The sequence below is a fragment of the Crotalus tigris genome, unplaced genomic scaffold (genome assembly GCF_016545835.1).
Source record: "Crotalus tigris isolate CLP2741 ecotype Arizona unplaced genomic scaffold, ASM1654583v1 scf7180000024280.1573445, whole genome shotgun sequence".
In the NCBI taxonomy this organism is placed as follows: domain Eukaryota; kingdom Metazoa; phylum Chordata; class Lepidosauria; order Squamata; family Viperidae; genus Crotalus; species Crotalus tigris.
In genome coordinates, this window is record NW_024100452.1 from 981,191 (window position 1) to 1,004,334 (window position 23,144).

General features: G+C 37.2%; 1 protein-coding gene across 4 annotated transcripts; it reads right to left on the reverse strand.

Annotated features, from left to right (window-relative positions):
- Positions 1-6,307: 6,307 nt before the first annotated feature.
- LOC120299142 (arachidonate 5-lipoxygenase activating protein) lies at positions 6,308-23,144 on the reverse strand. 4 transcript variants are annotated; one of them, XM_039323622.1, is made up of 6 exons: positions 23,027-23,144; positions 20,952-21,140; positions 13,932-14,031; positions 9,693-9,763; positions 8,855-8,936; positions 6,308-7,287 (listed from the first exon to the last, which is right to left on the reverse strand). In XM_039323622.1, the coding sequence occupies exons 2-6, from the start codon at positions 21,019-21,021 to the stop codon at positions 7,125-7,127; spliced, it is 486 nt and encodes a 161-aa protein (XP_039179556.1). In that variant the 5' UTR covers positions 21,022-21,140; positions 23,027-23,144; the 3' UTR covers positions 6,308-7,124. The 4 variants fall into 4 exon arrangements, with proteins under 4 accessions (XP_039179556.1, XP_039179558.1, XP_039179557.1 ...); XM_039323624.1 differs by having other exon boundaries at positions 20,952-21,058; positions 23,027-23,044; XM_039323623.1 differs by lacking the exon at positions 23,027-23,144 and adding an exon at positions 22,622-22,941.

Here is a 23,144-nt window from a genome sequence, read left to right on the forward strand (position 1 = left end):
AGCCGAGCAGCCCCGGTAAGGGAGCCGCTCCCGCCCCATGGCCGGCTGGCCAGGAATCCCATCTGGCTCGGGGAGCTCGGGGGCTGCCTGACCGCCACGGGGGTTTCCATATCAGCTGCCTCCTGGCAGGCCTGCTAATTGTGAGCTCCCGGCCAGCTTTCTCTGTGAGTCAGGTGCCCGGGATTCCGCGGAGCCGCCCCTAATTGTGCCCCGTGAGGGCCCGACCGAGCCCCGGCCTGACCTCCGAAACACCACTTGCCCGAATTCTTTCTGCTTCCTGGGGGAAGTTGTGCCTCGTGGCCCAATTATTGTGGGCATCGTTGTGCATCTAATCACCAAATGCCTTTGAAATGTGGGCCAGGAGAAATCTCATCTATCCCGCCATCGAACTGAGTTGGGACCGAGAGAAAGGAGGAGAAAAAAGGAAAGCAGGCAGCGCTTTGCTAGAATGGAGGGGTCGGAGGCTTTGGAGCAAGAGCGTCGACGGGGGGAAAGAGAGGCTCTGCTTTTCAGGGGCGCTGCCTTACAAGCAGCCCAAATCTCGGCCCTGCGTTCAGCCGCCCCACATGCGAAGGCTGCCGCTGTGGCTGCGTTCACACATGCGGTGCTTGTCTAGTTTTCTGTCACAGCGTGAACTCAGCTGCATCGGCTTCCTGGATGGGCTCGATTCCCCTGGAGCTGTTGTGGGGCGCAGCCAAGAGCAAGCCCCGCAGCTGCCTCACCTGTCCCGCCCTGCCAGCAGCGCCCCCGCCAAGCCTTCGCCGTAAAGCCCTCTCCCCCCTTTGCCCCACCTGAGGTCCCCCAAGCAGCGTCCAACCAAACAGCTAACAGAAACACAGGAGGTAGCCTTGTCACTCAATATATCGGTTTCTTTTAATAAAAAGTGCCTATTAAAAATTCCTTCCTAAATACACAAAAAGACCAACTGGGGTGCGGGAGAGGGAGCAGTAAAAGAAAAAAAAGAGTGGTGGGGGGGACTCAGGGGCTGGACGAAGACGATTTTTTTGGGCCAGGGAGAGGAATCAAGCAAGCAGCAGCAGCTTAGATGGTGCCAATCTGGAGGATTTGAGTGTGTTTGTCTCCAAGCAACTACCAAGGCTGGTATATTTGCATAAATGGACAACACAGGATGGGGTGGTTTCCCCCCCTTTTTTTTCTTTTCTGCACGATCCACAAAGCTGCATGGAAGTTTCCAAAACAGAGAAAGGAGTGAATAGAGAGCAGGACACAAGGTGGGTGGGGGGAGCGGGGAGTCACACGCATGCGTACACGCGCACGCACATACCCTGAGCTCAGCACTGGCATAAAGGGGCGCCCACGGAGGAGGGAATACTGTACTCATTTGGGCTTACAGGTGGCCAATGAGAACTCAGAAAACTTCGCTCCCTTTCCCCCCTCCCTCTCCCCTTCTTCAGCGAAAGGGTGCATTAGCTTGTCCATTTTTTCCCTACGGCATATAAGACGACTTTCTAAACCATAAAAATCTTCTCAAAAGTTGGGGGTCGTCTTATACATTGAGTATAGCCCAAACTCTATATTTTAACTGGAAAAGTTGGGCGTCGTCTTATACGCCCAGTCATCTTATATGCCGGAAAATACAGTAAGTGTGAAAAATAAGTCAATTTTTTCACTGCCGGTGTGACTTCGTATGGGCACTGAATGGTTGTATTAGTAACAGTTTATTTTTATCTATTTATTAAATTGGTTTGCCATCTATCTTGCCACAAGGTATCTCTGGACATCTTACAACATTAAATACAGCATTTGCATTTGGTATGCATTTATATCTAAAGACAAGACCTATCTTTCTCTCCACAACAGCAGTTGTTTGCGCTAAGTTGCTGATGTACAGAAGGACTGTCCCAAAGTCACCCATTGAGATTTTGTGGCTGTGGGTAGACTTCTGTACACTCTGGGTCTCTTGGGTCCTGGTGTAACACTTTGGTCACTAAACCACCACAAGAATTAGAATCAATCTATTGATGCTTCCTGGTTTCAGATGGAAGCTTAAGATACATTTTGTTCCTTTAGGCTTAATAATTGCACAATATCAATCTAGAACTAATACAACCTGGCATTCACATGAAATCTTTCTGCATTTTGTAGCTGCAAGGTATTCTGTGTGAAGAACTTTGCCCTCTTGTACTGTTTACTGTGGTTTGCTTCTTGTTGCCCTTGTGTATCATTTGAAAATAAATCAGCCAGCCCGGATGTTTTACATTTTAAATGGAGAGACATTTTGTTAGTACTACCATCTGCTGGTTAAAGCTACTTCTGGCAACTAAATGAAAAAGCAGAAGAAGGAAAGTTATTTTAGAGATTTTATGAAAATGTACTTTACTGTCTGCATTTGTGACAGAAATTAGCAAACAAAATAGAATTGGAGGGGATCACACTAAATTCTATCTCATCATTGGCTGACCATGTCTGAGCTCAGAAGCAAAACAGGATTGAGCTTAGTTTATTCTTGGTTCAAATCAAGCCCAAATCAACACTGCACCAACTTAATCCAAGGCTTAAAACTAGACTGGGAAATTAAAAAAAATATCCATGGGACACTGGTGGAACTACATCTTTGGTACTTCTATAAAGCCATGCACAGATATTCCAGTAGCCTTACCTGGGATTGAGCTCAACTTGAAAGAACATTATTTTTTAATGTCCATTTGATCCAGCTTTGTTGAGAGGACTGGCAAAAGGATATGGGCAGCATATAAGCAACAAATGTACAAATTCCATCAAATCACATTTGCTCTCCTTGTGTAGAGCAATCAATGACTGAATACTTCCTCAAGAAGCTAAATTTAAGGAATGCCTGGTTTTTCATTGGAACTCAGAAGCTAGCACAGCCGGAGTTGACGTTTCTATATATCCATGTTTATACAATACCATGAATAGGCCAGCTCAAGTTTACAAAATTGAGTGCGTACTGTTAAATAACATTTCATTGGCTAAGATGGCTAAAAGAAGAAATCCCAGTGGGAGGGAAGACTCAAATCATCAGCGATAACTCTTTCTGCATAATTTTTATTTAAAAAATTAATAACGTATATTAGTTTTAAGATAAAAACTAATACAAATTAATATAAAATAAAGAAAAAATAAAAAGGAAGCCAAAGGTGCAAAAAGGGGAAAAAGTAAAAGAAAAATAGAAAAGAAAGAAAAAAAGATGCTAAGAGGTCGTTTCTGATCTTCTTTACAACCATTATAAATACAAGAATAATTTTATCTCTTTCTGTGTGTTTACAAAATAACTCTCTTCTTTCTGTAATTTATCCTGTCTATATAAACATTAAAACTGTAAATCCTAAATTCATTATTTTCTATGCAAAAAGTCCATAAGGGTTTTCTAGTCAGCAATAAACATGTTGTCTTTTCTCTGATCAAAGAAGTCAAATTCACCATTTTAGCATCAATGACACTCTCAATTGGAATGTGGAACCCTACCTTTAAAAAAAAATCTCAGACGTCTTTTGGCATATGAACAACAAACCCACAATGCCTAGTTTATATAATAATCCAGGATATAATGTGATTGGGATGAATTTTGTTGTGCTTCTCTTGCATGCTCAAAAAAATGTTCTTTAGTACATACAATGGATCAAACTATAGATGAGAAGAATGTATAGATCTAATAGAAAAATGGGGGAGGAAAGACAAATATTTTTATAACTGATGACCATGTAAAAGTTGAAAAAAGTTGAAGTTGAAAACAATTAGACTATGTAAAAAAACTACTACTAGATCTGTTGCTGCTTATTTCCCTATAGTGGCAAAATGTGGCTCCCGCTATTGAAATATTTGGGGGTTTTCTCCTATGAAATAGAGCGAGGTGAGATTCATTTTGTAAGTTAACGAATTTGAATGTGGCATAATTGCAGATGAACACTCGGATTAAATTCCTGTCTGGGAATTGTTATGTCAAAGATGTCCTCTAGATGGCACTTTCTAACTCTGGTAAAATAATTACTTTTGTGGTCTGAGTTATTAACAGTCTTTTAAAAGGCAGTATCTGCAAAGGTTTCTTTAGATAGTAGAAGAAACAAACAAAAGATTCAAGCCTGAGCACACATGTGTCCAGGACATTTTGGGCTTTTCAAACCAAAAATAATAGAAGTTTAAGTAGAATGTATCTTGCAGATCAGGTGTGTCCAATCATGGCAACTTTAAGGCCTATGGACTTCAACTACCAAAATTCCCAGCCAACTGAAGTTCACAAGTCTGAAAGTTGCCTAGGTTGGACAACCTTGCTGTAGCTAAAGAAAGATAGCACAACCATTTCCACACTACAAGGAAGCCAATGTTATTGGACCCACTCGGACAAGCTTTTAGATGCAAAGAATTTTCTATCACAGAACAGAAAACTTACTGAAAGAAAGAATGAGAAGACCCACACCTTGTCAAGAGCAATCAGGGCAGACAATGAAGAAAGAAAGATAAGAATCTGAGGAGCACATTGCTGGAATTCACCATCACTATATGCATACTCATACCTACTCATAATGTATCTTCACATTATTAACTGTAAAATGCTTGGATTATTAGAATTGAGAGAGGTGCTAAGGAATATAACATGATTGCAAAAAAGTTGAATTAGCATTTGCATCTTACTGGAAAAATGGCAGGCAAATCCTATACCTGAACTGACATTTACAAGAAGGGAATCTGAAGAGTTGACACAAATGAGAAGGATGTTGCAGGATGATAAATATTTAAAAAATTCAAATATAAAGCTGCTGGCTTTCCAACAAAAACAGTAAATGCTTGAGGACAGAAAAGTGGCCAGTCAGAAAACTGTAGGGTTGGGAGGGACCTTAGGTGCCATTTTGCTCATTCTTCCCTCAGTGAAGTATTAACCAGAGCAGTATTTGTTAATCTTGGCAACTTTAAATATGTGGACTCCAACTCCCAGAATTCCCCAGCCAGCTCTTCAGGGCTGCCCAGTTGCTAAGGTTGAGAAATACTGGATCAGAGCATCAACACTATCACTATGAATCTGTTTCGAAGATCTCCTATGAAGAAGAACTAACCACTTCATGTTGCAGCCTCTTCCTCTGGCTGATAACTCATCTAGTCAGGTAGTTCCTCCTCTTTACTTTGGTTTTGGCCCCATCCCTGGGGCAACAGATGATCACTCTTATCTTCCTTCTGACAACTAAAGAGTTAGTTGAAGATTGTTCCCATAGCTACCCACAACTTTAAGCTGTGTGGATTTCAACTCCCAGAATTTCCCAGCTGGCTTGCTTGCTGGAGAATTCTGGGAGTTGAAGTCCATACAACTTAAAGTTGACAAAGTTGCAAAACATTGACTTAGAGGATCAGGAGATGGGGGATCACATTAGGTTTCCAAGTAGCATATAAGGGATTGTGCTTCAAAACCAGGAGACCTGGGCAAAGAAGTGGATAAGGCAAAGTTAAAAGCCAAATTTGATTTAATTTAATTTACATCTAATTAAAATTGACCCAAACTATTGGTATTATATTGGTTAATATAATACCTCCCTTTTCCAGATTGTGTCTGCTAGTTACACACGATAAATCTTCTTGTAAGAAATTGATATGACTGTAGAGTACAGTTGGGTTAAAGTTTGAATTGCTAAAGATGCTGAACTTAAAACATTTCTTAAAACAGCAACTAAATAAATAGATGTACTGAAATAAAGAAGTTCAGTTTTCCTTGGATTAATCCAGATTATAATGAATCCTGAAATGTAGTTGAGATTTTGGCCTTATTGTGGTGCTACATAATCTTCCCGCTAATAGAGGCCTTCAGATCTCCACAGTGACCTTTAAAGGTCATCTGACATGATGCAGAATTAATTGTGTTATAGCCATTGATGTATTGTGCTGATGTTTGTGCATCTCCCAGTACAAGGGATGTCATAACTTGCTTTGCTTATTCATCTCAGTGTCTCATTAGACAACAATTACATTCTTTTTTATCTGCAGCTCCAAAGTATTCTTTCTTGTTTTGCTCTTAGGATGAAATGAAATCTGTCTGCAGCCGTGACTCTTCCTAGGGAAGGCAGCAACTATTTTTCACTTAAATAAAAGGTCATGAAGAGAAACTGTTCAACAGAAGACTGCATTTGCTCTCCTGCAAAATAGTATCACTTTCTCATTAAAATGTCCTACTTATTCATCAGTTCTTATAAGTTATTATGGTAAACAATTTTTTAAAAATTCCAACTTCTCAAAAGAAGCATGGCTGCTCACTTAGCTTAATCCCTGGGAAAAAGTGTTCTGCACTGCAAATTGTTGCAGATCTTGCTTGCTTCAAATGAAAAAGAAACACAAAATCACAGAATCTTGGGGAAAATGTAATTTATTTTGCAGCTAACACTTTGTGGATTCCTTCTGCAACTATCATTTCATATACAGACTACATCTGAAAAGGCAAATACAAAGACATATTCTGCAAGACATGCAAATGTGAAAACAACTTGTATAGTGGAAAATATAATGGCATCATTTTATCTCAAAATAAAAGCCATTTGAAAAAAACAATATTAATGTTAGTGATTTGCCTGTTTTGTGTGCACAATATTACATCTGGTACTATGCTCTGAGAAATACATACGATCACAGTATACAGACTAAAGAACTAATTTCATCATTATGAACAACTTCATTTTAAATGCCAACATGATGCAAAACAATCCAGCTAAAGACTTATTTTCTGTTTTATTATTAAATTAAACTCTCTGGGTTGAGGATAATTACCTAGCGATTGAATCTATACTCTGAAGAACAACCTGAATTTGATTGATAAGGACTGACAATCAATGGACATTTTGATGTAAAATCAGACACTTATTTCTTTTTATCTTATATTAAAAGCAAAGTAAATAAAACCAAAAATAATAGAAAACTACAGTGACTAAACCTATGGTGAGTTCTATAACTTCTTCTCCAACCACAAATCTGCTGATTGGGTACAATAAATCACTTTCTTGTAGGATGAAAAAAGCTGTGTTAAATCAAAACTACAAGTCTAGGAGCATTAGATTTATGGCAATCTAAGAGGAGATTTATGCATCCATTTCAACCTTTTTCCTCCAAATATTGATTGGCTAAGTACAAATATCTCTTCTGTGCTATCTCACCTTCAATTCTATAAGGATTTAAGGAATGAGCAATAGTGGAGAGATAGTATTGGTTATAGTTTTTATATATATTTGAAAGTCACTTCCAAAAAAGACACCCAGGTAATAATTGAGGACTCCAGCAACAGACATCAGGAACAGAAAAAATATGATGCGTTTTCCAAAGATGTAACCAGGAGTGCTTAAATGAGAATGGAAGAATGTTATTAGTTCATTAGGAAATATCAAAATCTCTGAACCTCTTATCAAAGCAAGATCCATTTGAGTACAGTATAGTTTAGATGGAGTAAAATTTTGCATGAACCCATATCTCTGCAGCAGAGTTGTGAAATTATGGTAGCATATAAATTTGATGCAATACATTTTAAAATATATAGGGATAGATTAATATGCCTCTTAATTTATGTCTACTTAAGATGACTTATTGACGATTTTGGCAATGTAATTTTTTTCATTTTTTTTAAAAAAATCATCACTAGAATACAGTAAACCCCTGAAAACAGTTTTAGGAATCCAAATAACAGCACCCATCCCTACCCAATAGGGGCTGAAAATTCTAGTACCACTCCTCCTGCTAATATCATAAACTTTTGTTAAATATTATACATATTAAATATTTTTTTTTAAAAAAATTAAAAGTTGCAAAAATATTGCTTGCTTCTGCTTTAGCTGACTATCCCATAATCCCAGTGCTTACTGCTATAAGTTGGTGTGTCCTGTATATAAAACAGTGCAGTGGCTATGAAACAAGTGGTGCTTGACACTGGTAAAGGCAAACAGGATGAAAGGGATGTTCTAATCCAAGGAAGGTTGATGAACTTTTTTGTGGTCTTCTATGTTATGTTTTGAATCTAACTTCTTTGTAATCTAACATTAAGTTCTTCATATGCACTCTGCAAAAGTGCACTCTCACGATCTCTAAATACTTAAGACTCAACTGTTCTGTGTTAAGTAATTTTGAATTTACACTTAGTTTCAGGATATAATAACCCCTTCTGTTCCACTATACTGTCTTTGTAAGAAACCCAATAGCCACCATGCACATGGTAGCCATTAGAAATAAGTTACTGATCTCAGCATAGTTCCAATTTGTTTTCAGCATCCTGATCTCAGAAAGGGTATGGAATTGTCTGAATAGTGAGGAACAATGTTAGAGTGTTTGTGAAGGAGAAGGCTGATCCTCTGGGTGTGCTATAAATTGTCAGTTTATATATGTAGTAACTCATTCGTATATAACTATATACTGTATATGTGACAGATAGATGCACTGCACATATGTAACTCAAGCATATAAGACACTCCGAGTTGCCTAGAACTGCAAGATGGGAGGCAAATAAACTTAATAAAATAAATGAATATATGAATGTTGTTTGCATATGGATTTAAAGCACAAGGAACTGCAGAGAACAAAACAAGGTAGATCTATTTCCTTTATTCTATTCATTTCCTGCTCTGCCTGGCAATCCCCCAATCCTATTTAAAATGGCAGACTTTTCATCTTTTATTTGTCAGACTGAATTAGCTTGAGAGGGCAAATCTGAAACAGTCTTGCCTGGCTTAGTTTTTTCCAGATGTTTTGCACTACAACTCTTGCAATTTCAGCTGATTATGGGAGATGTAGTTTAAAACATCTGGAGAGAGACAAATTAGAATTACCGAATATGGGATTAGTAATTGTAGCACTGGCAGAAGGGAGAAATAACTCAAATGCTCATCTGACAGTTCTGGGAAAAAAATGATGGATTTACCTCTGGGTCCTTTCTCCCATGTAGCCAACAAAGTATTTTTGTCTCACAAACAAATACATCAATCCAGCAAAGGCAGCCGCAACTAAAATAAAGAAAGGAAGAACCTGTTTTTAGATGGGCTGACTTCACACATCATTATAAGTCATATATGCTATAGTTTACATAAGCATCTGGTAGAAGCCACAATGATATCATAATGCACATATCATATGTCCTTCTGCAGATGCCCATGATGTCTAGGCCACAGCTCGTTGGTTTCATATACTGTGCTAAACCAGGAACCATGATTAACAGACATTGCTGTTTATGAAAACAGCTGTTTATAGCCAACATCGTGCTATAAAATATCTATGTGTATGCCTTAGGATGATATTTATATTATTAGATCTCTTCCCATAGCTTTTGAATGGAGCCACCTCCCTTACTTATCTTGATCTCTCTAGCAAGAATCTTTCAAAAGGAGAATTTAGAAAAATTTGTTCTTAATCAGTGGAACAACTTGCCTTCAGAAGCTGTGGATGCTTCAGCACTGGAGGTTTTTAAGAAGAGATGGTACAACCATTTGTGTGAAATGGTATAGTGTTTTCTGCTTGAGCTATGAGTTGGACTAGAAGACCTCCAAGGTCCATTTCAACTCTGTTATTCTCATAAAAGGGATTGGGGAAATAAATTTTAATATAAGGTCCATGTAATGATAAGAATTAGCATCTATTATTTCCCTTTCCTTTCTCCACCCATTTTTCCTTTTGTTATGTTTTATTACATAAACCAACAGTTGGGGACCGTCTCTGGGAGCTTTTTAGACTGAAGAGCAGGATCTGAAGTGTGGATTACCTACCTTGGCTGCACAGCAGGCCAGCACACCAAAGGACAGCAAGAAAGGTAGGATAGGCATCTCTGCAATTTTGGCTAGAGTAAAATTAGGAAGAGGAAGAGTAAGGGCACATTCTACTGAGATTAAGATAATGTATCCATAGCCATGAAATTTTAAAAAGTAGTTAACAAGTAGTATATAAACTACTTATATAAATCCTGTTTTGCTTCTTAATCTGTTAAAGGTCTTAAATAAAATTGTTCAGCATAAATAGTATTTACACAAAGTTTAGTTCAACATAGGTATCACTCAGTGCTCTGTTTTACCTAGGAGACTGTATGGCCATTGCCAATGATGCATTAGAGATTTGTTTAGCTTGCAAGTATCCAATTTCTTGTTTTCATGATTTACATTTCTTTGTATTTTGCGGTGAAACAGCCAGCAGTTACATGAATTTAAAAACTGGAAAAATCTTATCAAATGTGCATATATTAAGGAAGTAATGTATAAAATACAATATGTTAGGGGAACATTAAAACTATGCTTTTAAAAAGTGAGTGTGGGTGTGCTGTGTGGGGGTGTTTGTGTGTGTGCATGTATGGTATAAATATATATTTCAAAGTGAAATTTCAACTGAAATACATGAAAGTAAAATTATTCTCAAGTTCAACAAACAGAATATGGTATATTTGTTAGGAGGCAAAGCAGAAAAACCAAGGAGTTGTTGAGAGTCAGATGGCACACACATTTAATAATGGATTCATAAATTAAATTTTTAATCATAAATTCCACCCTCTGAAAGGAGCACCTCGCCTGGGGATAAGGATGGTGCCCTCTCTTCTAAGGTTCTGGAAAATTCAAAAACCTGGCTTTGGTTTCTTGTTGAAACTTGTTGAGATGGCTAAATTAACTTGGCTAGAGGAAAAAACAATATCTACAGTACATTTATGATTGACTGAAAGCACCTTATAGACTTTTTACAAAAAAATGGAATAAATGCATTTATAATTTGTGGTTTTGATGATTAGGAAAAAATGGATAATAGTAAAGAGTGAATTTTTGACTTCCGGTTCGTCACACAGCCGCCATGGACGGTTGGGAGACTTGCTCTCTCTCCCCTGTTCAGTTTTGCATCGCTGGGGGGCCCTGAAAAGGGCCTAAAGTCACCCCGAAGAGGTGACCAGCAAGGAGGGGCTTTTGTTGGATCCCGGGAGAGCAGCAACTCTTCCGTCAGACCAGGCGATCCCTCCAAACTGGTGATCGAAAGGACCGGCCATAGAAATATGGCTCATCCCTAGGCTGCAAACAGCCGAAGTCACACTACCATCTGACAACTTCAAAGCAGCGTGGACAGGACTCGGTGAGGTTTGCCTCTCTTACATCCTAACTACTTAATTACCTGCACAAGCTGCTAAAGTACTTTCCCCCCTGTGGTGAGGGAAGGGGGATTCTAGCCCTCCCTCCAGAAACAGCAGCTATCAACCACTTGGGAGTTTAAAACGTTGGAAAAATACTGAGATCTTAATTGGAATCCTATTTCCTAAAATTGGTGGATTATAAGATTTGCAACTTTCTGCTCTCTCTATATATATTTCTTCCTTGATTTTTATTCTAATTACTATTGAAGATTTGGGGTCCCCCCCCTTAAAATAGAGTGAAAAAAATTAAAAAGATCCAACTAACTCTAAGACATAACCTGTTACTCTCTAAGAAACTTGTTGATAGCTTTGAAAATAGACAAGATAAAAAATAACCTTGAAACTCCATCTGCAAAATTCAGCTCAGCTCCCTATTTGGTGGACTTTCTGACTGTCAGTTTCTTTCTCTTGAGTTTAATATATTACAATGGAAGGAGAACAGGAAAGGATTTCTTCTATAGAGGAAGTACAGGAACAAATTCTTTGTATGTTAAAAGTGATGATGCAAACTCTACGTATGCAAGCTCTGGATATACAAACTCAAACTATGACTTCAATCAAAGAATTATCTATACAGAATTCTATAGAGAAAGTGAAACAACCAAATGTTATGACAGAAGACTTAGATACTCAACAAATACAGACAATAGAAAACACAAAAAAGAAATTGGTAATAGAAAACAAGGAAAGGGTGTTTCTTATAAACCAGAAGGAATTTGAAGATAAACAAGAAAAACAGATGAAAGAGAAGATAAATACTTGGGGACAACTGCATCGAACTGGAAAAATAAAGAGACTATTGGCTAAATCAAGTCCTCTTAAGAAAACATCAACTGGATGTTCTTATCAATATCAAACAATAGCCACAACAATACAAGGAGATTTTTTTTGATGATTTAAAGGCAAAAATATGAAAAATGACCTGGCAGAGGAAAAAAGCTAGAATAAGATTGAAAAAGATTGGGGTTCTGATCTATATATGAGATCTAAAATAGAATATATCTAAATAGATAGAATATGTATTCTGGACACAAGACATTGTACGATTTGAGATAAAGAAAATTTTGGTCATATAAAAACTAGAAATATGTTGAAATAAAAATATTATATTGTCATTAGATGGGTAAGATAGAGAGTAGAAGTTATATATAAGGTGTGTATTTTAAATATTAGAATGTATGAGCAATTGGGATAAAGGAATTGTGTTTAATTAAAATTTGGAAAAATTAAATATTAAATGTAATCTGAATGTCTACAAATAATTAAGATTTGAATTTAAGATATTGTTATGAGTTGAGACAAAAGTTAAGTAAAACTTAAAAGTATAAGTACTAATAATTAAATTTGTTTATGGGTTTGTGGTATAAATGTTGGTGGTTTATTTTCTTTTTTTTTTTCTCTTTCTGGAAAGGAAGAAAGGAAGGAAGTAAAAGGAAGAAAAGAAAAAAAAGTTATTAGCTCCAAATGTGAGATAGGAGACTTAGAAATTGGGATCATTTAAAACCTGGAAACGATAAAGATCAAATGTTAAATTTAAATATCAATGGCAAATTAAAGTTAAGAAAAACTTACTAGGTTATTGTCTAAAAGGTGGAATGTCAAATTAATTAAGATATGTATAGACTGAATATTATTGATGAATATTAGAAAGGTATTTTTGTTTGATTAATAGAATAAGAACTGTATTGGTTTGAACATGACAGTAGATATCATGGGGGAAAGAGAGAGAATTAGTTTGTTGTAATAATTTGAGATTTGTACTGATGATATTCAAATGTAACAGAATTACTGTGCTCAGTCGCCACGCTACTTTTCAAATATGTAAATGTAATATTGTAAAATTAATAAAAAAAACTTGAAACTGGTAAAGAAAGAAAAAAAAAGAAAAAAAAGAGTGAACTTTCTTTTGTAATCATACAACAAGTGATAATTTGTAATTCTACATATTTGCTGCAAAGGAAATCTGAAGTTTCTTCTTTCTATTTCTTTTTCTTTTTGTGCTTTTGTCTTTTTTCTTTTTTTTGCCTCTCTTTTCCTTTCTGCTTTTAGTTTTATTAGTTTGTAATATATATTAGTTTGTGATTGAGATACCCACAAACACACATGGGAAGCAAGTGGAGAGTTGATGGCACCGTTGTTGCCACCTTCTTTAAAAATTGTATTGTGTGTGGACATCCCTGATTTTGCTTTGTACACGTGATTGGAGAATTTTCTCACTATGCATACAACAGTTGAATTAGAGACCACTGAGTGCTGGGGCTACCAGATTTGGGTTACAAAAGTCTGCATGATCATGAAAAGACCGCAAAGAGAAACAAAAAACATTAACCCTTTACTATCCATTAAAGGTTGTCTGGAGTCTTGCAGCCCAAGTGTGTAGGTGAAATGCCCTGTTATCTCCATTGGCTTAACCAAGAAATAGCTTCATAATTGAAGGCCAGCCTTCTAGGGCTGGTGAGGTAGATAGGAATTGTGTTTAAAATCAAATTGCTGTATAGCTTGGCTCCACAAATTCCCAGGAAAGCTACTTCTGTAACAGGTACAGTGCTTTTTTTGTAAAAAAAAAAAAAAAAAAGGTGCCGGAACTCACACGTCAGACAACCTGCCTTGCCTACCCGACAAGGTTCCATCCCAAAAAGGTGCTGGAACTCCATTCTGGGCGTTCTATGAGAAAAAAAAAAGCCCTGAACAGGTATATTTAGCAGCTTTAGCAAGATTTGAGTTCCAGAATACCTCTTTAGATTCTGCCATTCTTGCAGCCACATCTGCAACAGTTAAGAATAAATAAAATATATGGAACTTTCTCTCTCTCTCTTTGAACATTAATGTGAAAAGGAATACTCACTTGGCAGTAAAGACACGGTCAAAGGTGGATGGACAACACTTCTGATTTGTTTTGCCAGTGGTGTTTTTGCTTTCCTGTTCCACTTTGCTTGCAAAAAAGGCTGAGGGTTTTTTTTTTAAAAAAGCACAATGAATTTTTATTGTAGGTTTTGCTTTTTCTTGATGTAGAACACCAAAGTTACTAAGATACATGAATATAATTATAATATCAAAAACAGCAACGTGAAACATTCATATTAAGCAAACAGTTAAAATTATTAGTTTTATTTTTTATTTTATTATTTTAAAACAGCAATCTGCTAAAATATGTGAAAATATTTCTATGACAATATAATAGCTAGCTAGCAAAATGTCAGTATGAAACAGAAATATTGCATTGCAACAGATAGTTTTTTAAAATTCAGAATAGTATGGTTAGATACAACAATTTACCCAACCTGTTGAAAGCCTTCTTCCCATGCCCTCAAAATCCTGCTGTGCCACCTCACTGTGGTAATGGTGAGGTGTTTATTGGAGGAGTATATGCCAAGAGTATATAATCTCAACAAGGTCATCCAAGGTGTGAAGGTCATCCCAGCTGTCCAGCTAAAGCAAATGGGCAACAGCGATATAGTAAGATGCTGGAAGCAAATTACAGTTTTAGGGACAATGGCAAAGGCATAATTTCATATTGCGTGGAAGAAGGTAATGTACTTTATTAAGAAAATCACATGGATAGAAAATATAAAATGATTGGTAATACAGTGCTGATAATAGACCTGTTGGGTTGGATAGCACTTAACATGGAACAAGGAAGAACTGAAGATCATTTAGAAAACAAATGATGTTTATGGCATAGCTAGAATAAAGCCTCAGAGGCATCTAGTTGTCCAGGCTGCCATGCAGAAAAATAAAATCCAAAGGTTGAAAGACAGAATTACAATGTGAATGTGGAATATAAGAAGCTTAAACCTGGGAAAGTTCAAAACAATGAAAGATGAAATGAACTGACTTGCTTAATTAATTAATTTGCTTAATACGCAAACTGGAACAAAATTCACTTAACAACTGTCTTGCTTAGCAACTGAAATTTGGGGCTCAACTGTGGTCGTACATCGAGGACTACTTGTATTGGGAAGTTTCTAGGCCGACTTTTCTGCAGATAGGGAACTTTGAAACCACTACTGTCAAGCTGCTAGCTCACAATTATATCTCCATCTGCATGCAAAGAACAATACTGAACAGAAGAAGGAAGAGAGATACTAGTGTGCTCTATTGAGAAAAAGTAGTGATTACTAAGGACTTTTGTCACTTCCCCTTAACTGCTGCGTGACAATGCCCCAGTAGCCACTTTCTTCATGTCCACATCAAATAGTCTTTGTGTCATCCCCAACACAAAGAGCTGAGGAAGCTCAAAATCATCCTTAGCTGTGCTCCTGTTAAAGTAGCATTTTCCCTCTTCTCTTGCCATGTTTAGCCTGCTTCATTGATGATATTGTTGCTGGTGCAACCATGCATTGGCATCTGTTCAGCTCAGACTGGCACACCTGTTCCCTTCCAAGGGCTAGAATCTGCCTTTTCAGCTGAGGCTATAGGATAGGTTGCACCCTTGGTTTCTACAGAAGCATCTGCCATTGTAATGCCTCTCTGGTATTGTTAGTCTAATTGGGGCTTCATATAAAGATGGGCTTAAAAAAACTCTAGTCCTGTATTTAAAGAGAAGGCACTAATCCTGTGCCACCCAGAAAGTGAATTTAAACTAGGAAAGAGGTATGTTCTTCCTTCTGCCACCATTAAATGCTTTTCTACTGCTTCTGCCAACATTGATTTGGCATGGCTGTTCTTTAATTTTTTGCTTTCTTACTTGATTGATTGACTATGTGCCATTAAATCATTGTTTTACTCCTAAAGACCACATTTTCTCCCAGACAATCTATTGCTAACCTAGTCTTTCAGATCTTCAGTGATGAACCCATCACCACCATGTCCATCCATCTTGCTGCTGGTCAGCTTTCTTTTTCCTTCCATCTTTCTCAGCATTACAGTCTTTTCCAGAGATCTGGGTCTTCAAGGCCTCCATCAAGGATGAATTTTAAAACTGTCACTGTGATATCAAAGCATTGGTATACATGTGTGTCTGTGTGTGTGTGGGGGGGGGGTTGTATATTCAACACTGTTCTGGCTTTGACATACTAAGATGCCATTTGTGATTATTGTTATTATGCTTTGATCAATCACAATTACTATCTTTATAGTTATTTCTTAGATACTTTCAGACATTGCTGGTCATGAAGTCAAAACTTTTCTTCCACTTTTTGCTTTTTCTTTTATCTCTTTCTTTTCTTGCATTTTCTGCTTTTTCTATGATCTGTTGCTTTTTTCTTCTTTACTTAATATTAGTTTATGTTAGTTTTTGTCATCTTATTTTGTTTCATGCCACATTCTAGGGTGCACGTGTGACTTGTAACCCAGGCTATTTTTGAACACAGGCTTCTGTTGTACTAAAGTGATAAATCCATGTTCAGAAACACCCCAATTGCCTGTTTCTAGGTGTGGAGGAAGAGTCATCCTAAGCATGAATTCTGAAAAAGCTCCCTTCCACTTCACCCCCTCATTAAGCAAGTGGCTTAACACATCAAAATCATCATCATCACATTTTAAATGTGATGGATGGAAAAATGGAACCAGAGAAATCCCAGTTGCCTTCTATGACTTGGCTCCAGGAAAAGGAAAGCTGGCCTGATTTCTGTGACACAAGAAGGATGACTATGGGGACAGCATAGTTGATGTTCAACATGCTTACCTGCCAGCTCAAGGCCTGGTGGAAGCACTTTAACGCAATTATCTGAAAGACTCGTCTTCTTTTTTTTATTTTTTATTTTTTTTCCTGAATGACCAAGGTCCATTTACATAGTTGCATCACAACTTCCTGAAATGAAACCTCAACGTTGTTTCCAAATGTTGTACTTCCTTTGCCTGTGCTTTGCACTCATATCTATGCATCCAGGTCAGCTGCAGATTGATTCACAAAACCGGAGCAGCGGTGGAGTTATGTGTCATTCTCCCTGCCTTTAAGGTAACAGAAAATTCAGCTATTCCTGCCTGAAGATTGTACTTCTGACCTCATCTGGACCTTATCTGCACATAGCTATGAAGCCTGGATTCCATTTTTTAAAAAATAAAGGCATTTCTGTGGAACATTTCAGAGGAGAAGCACTATCATGATGGAATTTAACTCTTTCCACACCCACTCTCTTTCAGTGCTGGAAATAATTTCCCATATTTCCTTCATTTAGTTTAAAATACAGATTACTTTGAAGCAGGAAGCAGGAAGAAGGTATATGAAAAAGTGAGAGCATAATGAGATAAATCATAAAAAAATTAACAGGAAAAAACACTACTTTTCTGTGTTTAGCTAGGACCTTATTCCTCTTTTACCCTCTCAAAAGAGTGCAATCCAAATTTCTAAGGGCTATTGCACCCTATGTTTCTAATCCAGTAGTAAGGAGGGAGGCCGATTGTACAAGATTGAAACAGATGGATGGATTTGCATTATAGCATGCTGACTGAAATTACTGTTCTTTCCTACAGGTCTCAGCCCTCTTCTTATGGAGGATAATTATAAGTCAACATGGATTAGGACTATTTCACTTAAACTCCAACATATCAGCTTCTGCAAGGAGGAATTCCTATTGATGGGCTATGAGCATGCACTTAGTGCATTTAGACAATGTATTAAAAATCAGGAAGTCCAACAGGATCCATCTGTCTACCCAAGAATGGTTTCTTTAACAGTCAGTCTTCTCTTCACAAATCAACAAGATATTTATATAACTATCTCTAAATTTTGGAGGACCCTAACTCTAACACATTGTAATGTTCTCCCCACAGCAATTCTGGAGGGCTGATACAAAAATATTGAGATACGGGCTGAGACTGTGCCCCTGTGGATAAAGGGCTATTGAAACCGCAACTCAAGTCCTGTTATTGTCATGGTTCTGACAGATGAAACTCTTCAAAAGAACTTCAAGGCCTTAAAGAATCTTTATTTTGAGTAGCATAATATTGGCATAATATTGGCACTGCATAATCGAACCCAAAAACTTAATTCCCCTCCCCTGAGCACATAGTATCAAAGCACAATTCCCTCCTCTAATTAACAGTCATAAATCACATTCCCCAATTAGCTTGAAGCTTCCTCTCCAGTTCTCCAGCCCCAATTCCTTATCAGCTCTGGTTACAATAACCTTGTAACTGCTAGGTTTAGTGTTGTTGTGTCTAGCTGGGCTCTCATTCACATCCCCCCTCCCAGCATAATCTAACTCTAAAAGCAAAAAGTAAAAGATGGCTACATTTCCATCTGTTGTCAATGCAAAAACATCCGATGTTAGCAGCATTGACAGTTATATTGCACCTCTATAACAGGGTCTTCAAACTTGGCCCTTTTAAGACTTGTGGACTTCAACTCCCAGAATTCCTCAGCCAGCATGTCTGGCTGAGGAATTCTGGGAGTTGAAGTCCACAAATCCTAAAAGGGCCATGTTTGAAAACCCCTGCTCTGTAAGGACTCAGAGGCTCATTTTATAAACACCTTACCTGACAAAATATCTGGGAAATTCTGATCTCTTTTATGTAGAGCTGCTGCAGTTGATCAGTATGATGAAAACATCTTTGAACATAGCTAAATTCTGCTACACTGTCTGTAAAATTAGGCAGTTTTTGGTCAATTATTGATGATTCCACCATTAATTGCAATACACTATTATGTCTTGTTCTATTCTGTTTTATTATATTTTAATGTTTTAATTTTATTCTGGTCTACGGCAGAGGAAGATTGGCATCTCTCTTCTCTGCTTTAAATTTCACTTCTAAATACTCTTTTCTTTTAAAGAAGAAAATTTGTAGCTCAGAGTTGAAATGAGGAGTCCTTGGTGCTCTCTGAGCTTGGTTGTTTTCTTGCAGACATTTCATTACCCAAACTAGGTAACATCGTCAGTGCTAGCTTCGATGTTACCTAGTTTGGGAATGAAATGTCTGCAAGAACAACCAAGCTCAGAGAGCACCAAGCACCCCTCACTTTTTATTCTTCTTTCTCTTCTTATTAAATGATTTGGGAACTTCAAAATATTATATCGGGCTGTAAAAGAGTGGAAATATTCTTCAATGTCTTAAGAAAAAAATGTCAGGTAAAGTAAATGATTCCAATCTAGCCTTAGAAAATATTATCCTAGAACAGTGTTTCTCAACCTTGACAATTTTAAGGCATGTGGACTTCAACTCCCAGAATTCCACAGCCAGCATTGCTGGCTGTGGAATTCTGGGAGTTGAAGTTCACATGCCTTAAAATTGTCAAGGTTGAGAAACACTGTCCTAGAAAGACCCTCTTTAGCTGTCTTTTCCCATGGTTGAGTTGATGCGCTCTCCATTGGTTCTTGAATCAGTTGGAAATTCTACTAGTATGTAATGTGCTGATTTTATTCTGCTTCTATTGCCTTTGTTCCCTGGCATTGGTTGATAGAGCCTACGAGATTTTACACAACCGAGGCTGGCTTAGTACTAGTACTATAGCTAAATACCCACTCATAGGCTGACAACTTGATGAAAGCAATGCCATAGAACTTAACAGAAAAAAAATGTTGCCAGGACGTCTTTGTGGCATGGTTACATGCCACTTTTTGTGTCCGGTTATTTCTCATGCTACTATTTCAAGGAGTGAACCTAAAGAAAGAAAATAAAAGATTGCCAGTAAAGTTACTTCCAATCCATTTTAAACAAAATGGAATGTACAGTATGGTTTTATTCCTGTACACATAAATACACATTGTTTCAATACATCTGCAGTAGGGTTCTTTCTTTGTCCCCCCCCCCACTTTTTTTTTTTTTTTGGTGTTCAGCTCTTCATCTGGAATTTTCACCACCATCTGAGTTGAATATGAAGCTTGCCTGAACATCTGTGTACTGAAATTAAAGTCTTAAAAACAGAGCATTATTAAGGCCATTATCCTACTAGCTAGGCAGTATAAATGTCTAATATTTCAGCACAAGGATGGTTGGAAGATTCAAAAAGATGCTGTAAATGACTAGTGAGGAAATGGCCTAATCCTTCTTCCTCTTATCACTCCCATTACCTTCCCCAGACATTTTTATCATCTCATCCAGCCCAGCAGAGAACAAGGAAATGAAATGGAAGACTTGCAACTGAGTGGAAGATCCCATGTTTTACATGCAAAGATTCCAGACTTAATTCCTGGCATTTCCACTCTAAACACCTGTAGAACTTCTCCAATCATTGTAGAGTTTAGCCAATACTCAAATTTATGAATCAAGAAGCCAGAATCAGTACAAGGCAGATAGTTGTTATAGTTATAGCTGTTGTTAGAAAGAAATATATATCCTTTCCTCTGAAAAAAATGTTGCTCAAAATAACTTTCAAGAAATTTGTAAAAACTTACTATAATTCACAAGAAACTAAAAGAGCTGCAAAGAGAAAACAGACATAGGAGTTCTTGTTAGTTTTAACAATATCAAAGGGATGGATTTAAATGGTGGATCATTAAAAAGCAAGGGAATTTAACCTCTTGAGGTAGGAAGAGCCAGAGCTATTGCCCTTAAGAAACCCCTCTGATGCTACATCATATATTTGAGAGCTGAGGGATTAAGGCCAAGTCAATACTTCAAGTCATGTGAATATAGTACTGGATAATAAATTTCTACTCCAGTTTGTAATTGCCACATCCAACTTTTTCTCTTACAATTTTCATCAAGTTAATTTTAGTTGAAGGTCCATACTATTAATCCATATTGAAAATTTAAAAACATAATATTAAAATTGCTAAGTTTGACCCAGGTAACCCCCAACGTTGAAAAAAAAAAGGAAAGCAGATATTTGGAAATTTTCAAATGATATCAACAGGCATGAAGGCATTCAAAAACAAGTCCATGAAAACACATCTTATTCAATCCACCCACCGAAAGCAAAATATATCCTTCTTTCTGGGGTTTGTATACAATTTTTGGTTTCATATACGATCTTCAGCCTTACCATTTTGGATGACACTTAGGAGGGTGACAATCACCAGAAGAACAATGTATCCAACCATGTCTTGGTCCATGCTGACAGCTTGTCTTGTGAAGATTTTCTGTGTAGTTCTGTTTGGCAACTCAGCCACACAAAGAGGAAGTTATTACCTCCCTTATCTTGCATAATGGAAATTTTTTATGGCTTCACAGTCTGCAATTTGATAGTGTGTAATATATTCAGTTCAACTTTTCATTTATGAATATGATAAATTGGTCAGCTGCAGGCTAAAAGAACTCTCACTCTATTTGACTTTTTTCATCTGACAATCCATTGTTACCACTCTTAAGGATATACTAATTATAGTACATCCTGACGTGTACAATTGAAATAAATTTGAATCGATCTTGCTGTGCTCAAAACCTATCATTCTTTATAGCTTTTTTTTTCTAATTTGTCCATTTCAGTTTATCTCTGATTGGTATATAGTAACTAACTTTCCACAATATGTGCAATTGTCTGTAATATGGTTTATGTACACTGGTTTAATATTTTTGTTAAATAGGAATAATTTTATACTTTGTTTGGATTTGTGCAAGATTTTACTAATATGGTATGCATTATTACTGCTTGAATGATAAAGTGCTTAGAAAGATTCAGAGGTGCAGAAAAGGTAACTCAAGTTTTCTTTGTGTGATGGTTCAAAAAGGCAAAAGTTTGCATTATAGCAAAATCCCATCTCTCACGTCAATGGAATTTCAGGAGTAAAGGATTGCAGCTAACATAGCAGCTAACATAGTTTGGCTGCAGGGTATTATCTTTTTATGTCATCTGTGAAAACATGTTAATGTAAATTGAAGCATTAGATACATTAATTTTCCAAAGCAGCAAATCACAAATAGGTATCTGCAATTTTAATCTATTTAGTGTATGTATGTGTGTGTGTGTGTATATGTGTGTGTATATATATATATATATATATATATATTTGTTTTCTGAGGTTTTCGCGGGTGTTTGTATGTAGGTCTTTGGTTGTTCGGGTTTTCTCCCACGTAAAATTGGAAATGTCTTGGCGACGTTTCGATGAAGTCCCATTCGTCATCTTCAGGCTGGTGTTTTCAGCTTCATGCTTCGTGCTTTGCTGCCCGAAGCACGAAGCTGAAAACACCAGCCTGAAGATGACGAATGGGACTTCGTCGAAACATCGCCAAGACACTTCCAATTTTACGCGGGAGAAAACCCGAACAACCAAAGACCTACATACAAATACCCGCGAAAACCTCAATTCAGAACAGTAGTAATGCAGTGTTCCCAATTCAGAATTCATGTATACTGTAATCACTTACATTTTAAAATACCAGGGTATTTCTACTTGAAAACTATGTACAATTTCAAAAATGTATATGGATTGCTGAGATTCTTTGCTTTCAAATGTATTTGAAAGTTGAACTTATTATTTCTGGTTTAGCAGCAACCAGATAAAGACTTCACTTGAAATGCTGTAGTTCTTTAGAAACTGTGGTTAGTCCTTTGGCAGAAAGACATCCCACAGTCTGTTTTTCTGATCCTAAATTTAGCAGGCTTTGTTGGAGAAAGAGGGTTTAACACTTTTCCGTTTCCCCTCGTAAAACTGTGTAGATCTGTCTCTGTCTGTCTATCTACATATAATCTAATCGTTTACTCAATTTACCTACCTAGTTTACCTGTCAAGTGACTCAATCTCAAAGTTGCTGCGTTTCCTGAGTTTTGTCCTCACCACTGTCAGCTTGAACGCACATTTCCCAAAGGTGGAGATGCCAATTAGGGGAAGAGAAGTCTAATTCCCAGGAAGAGTGGCTGGCAGTTGTCAAGTTTGCAGCAGCCTCATTCCAATCTGGAAAAATCTGGATTATTTGCTGGATGACAGCAAATCTATACAGAATTTTAACAGCCCGGATTGAAAGGCCGTAATTATTTTGAAATTGTAATCACAAAGGAGGCCTTAGAAATCTCGGACTTCTTAGTGTTCTCAGCCAATTCTCTTTGTTCGCTACTTTAAAGGCTTTCATGCAGGGAATGCACCAACCTTCCTTTAGTTGTTCAGGAAAAAATATACTTACATTGCGATCCTAATGTATTGATTTTGGAAATTGATTGCTCAATTGTTTTGAGGAAATGCGAGGACATTCTAGAGGACTGAAAGTATTAGTATGTCTGCGGCAACCGCCAATAATCAGC

Bases quoted from the DNA above. Each gene is read 5' to 3' on its own strand.
- LOC120299142 (XM_039323622.1), bottom strand. From the start codon at position 21,021: ATGGACCAAGACATGGTTGGATACATTGTTCTTCTGGTGATTGTCACC. The intron at 9,764-13,931 runs GTGAGTATTCCT...ATTTTACTCTAG, and splicing joins GACCGTGTCTTTACTGCCAA to CCAAAATTGCAGAGATGCCT. The intron at 7,288-8,854 runs GTAAATCCATCA...TTCTCATTTAAG, and splicing joins ATGGGAGAAAGGACCCAGAG to CACTCCTGGTTACATCTTTG.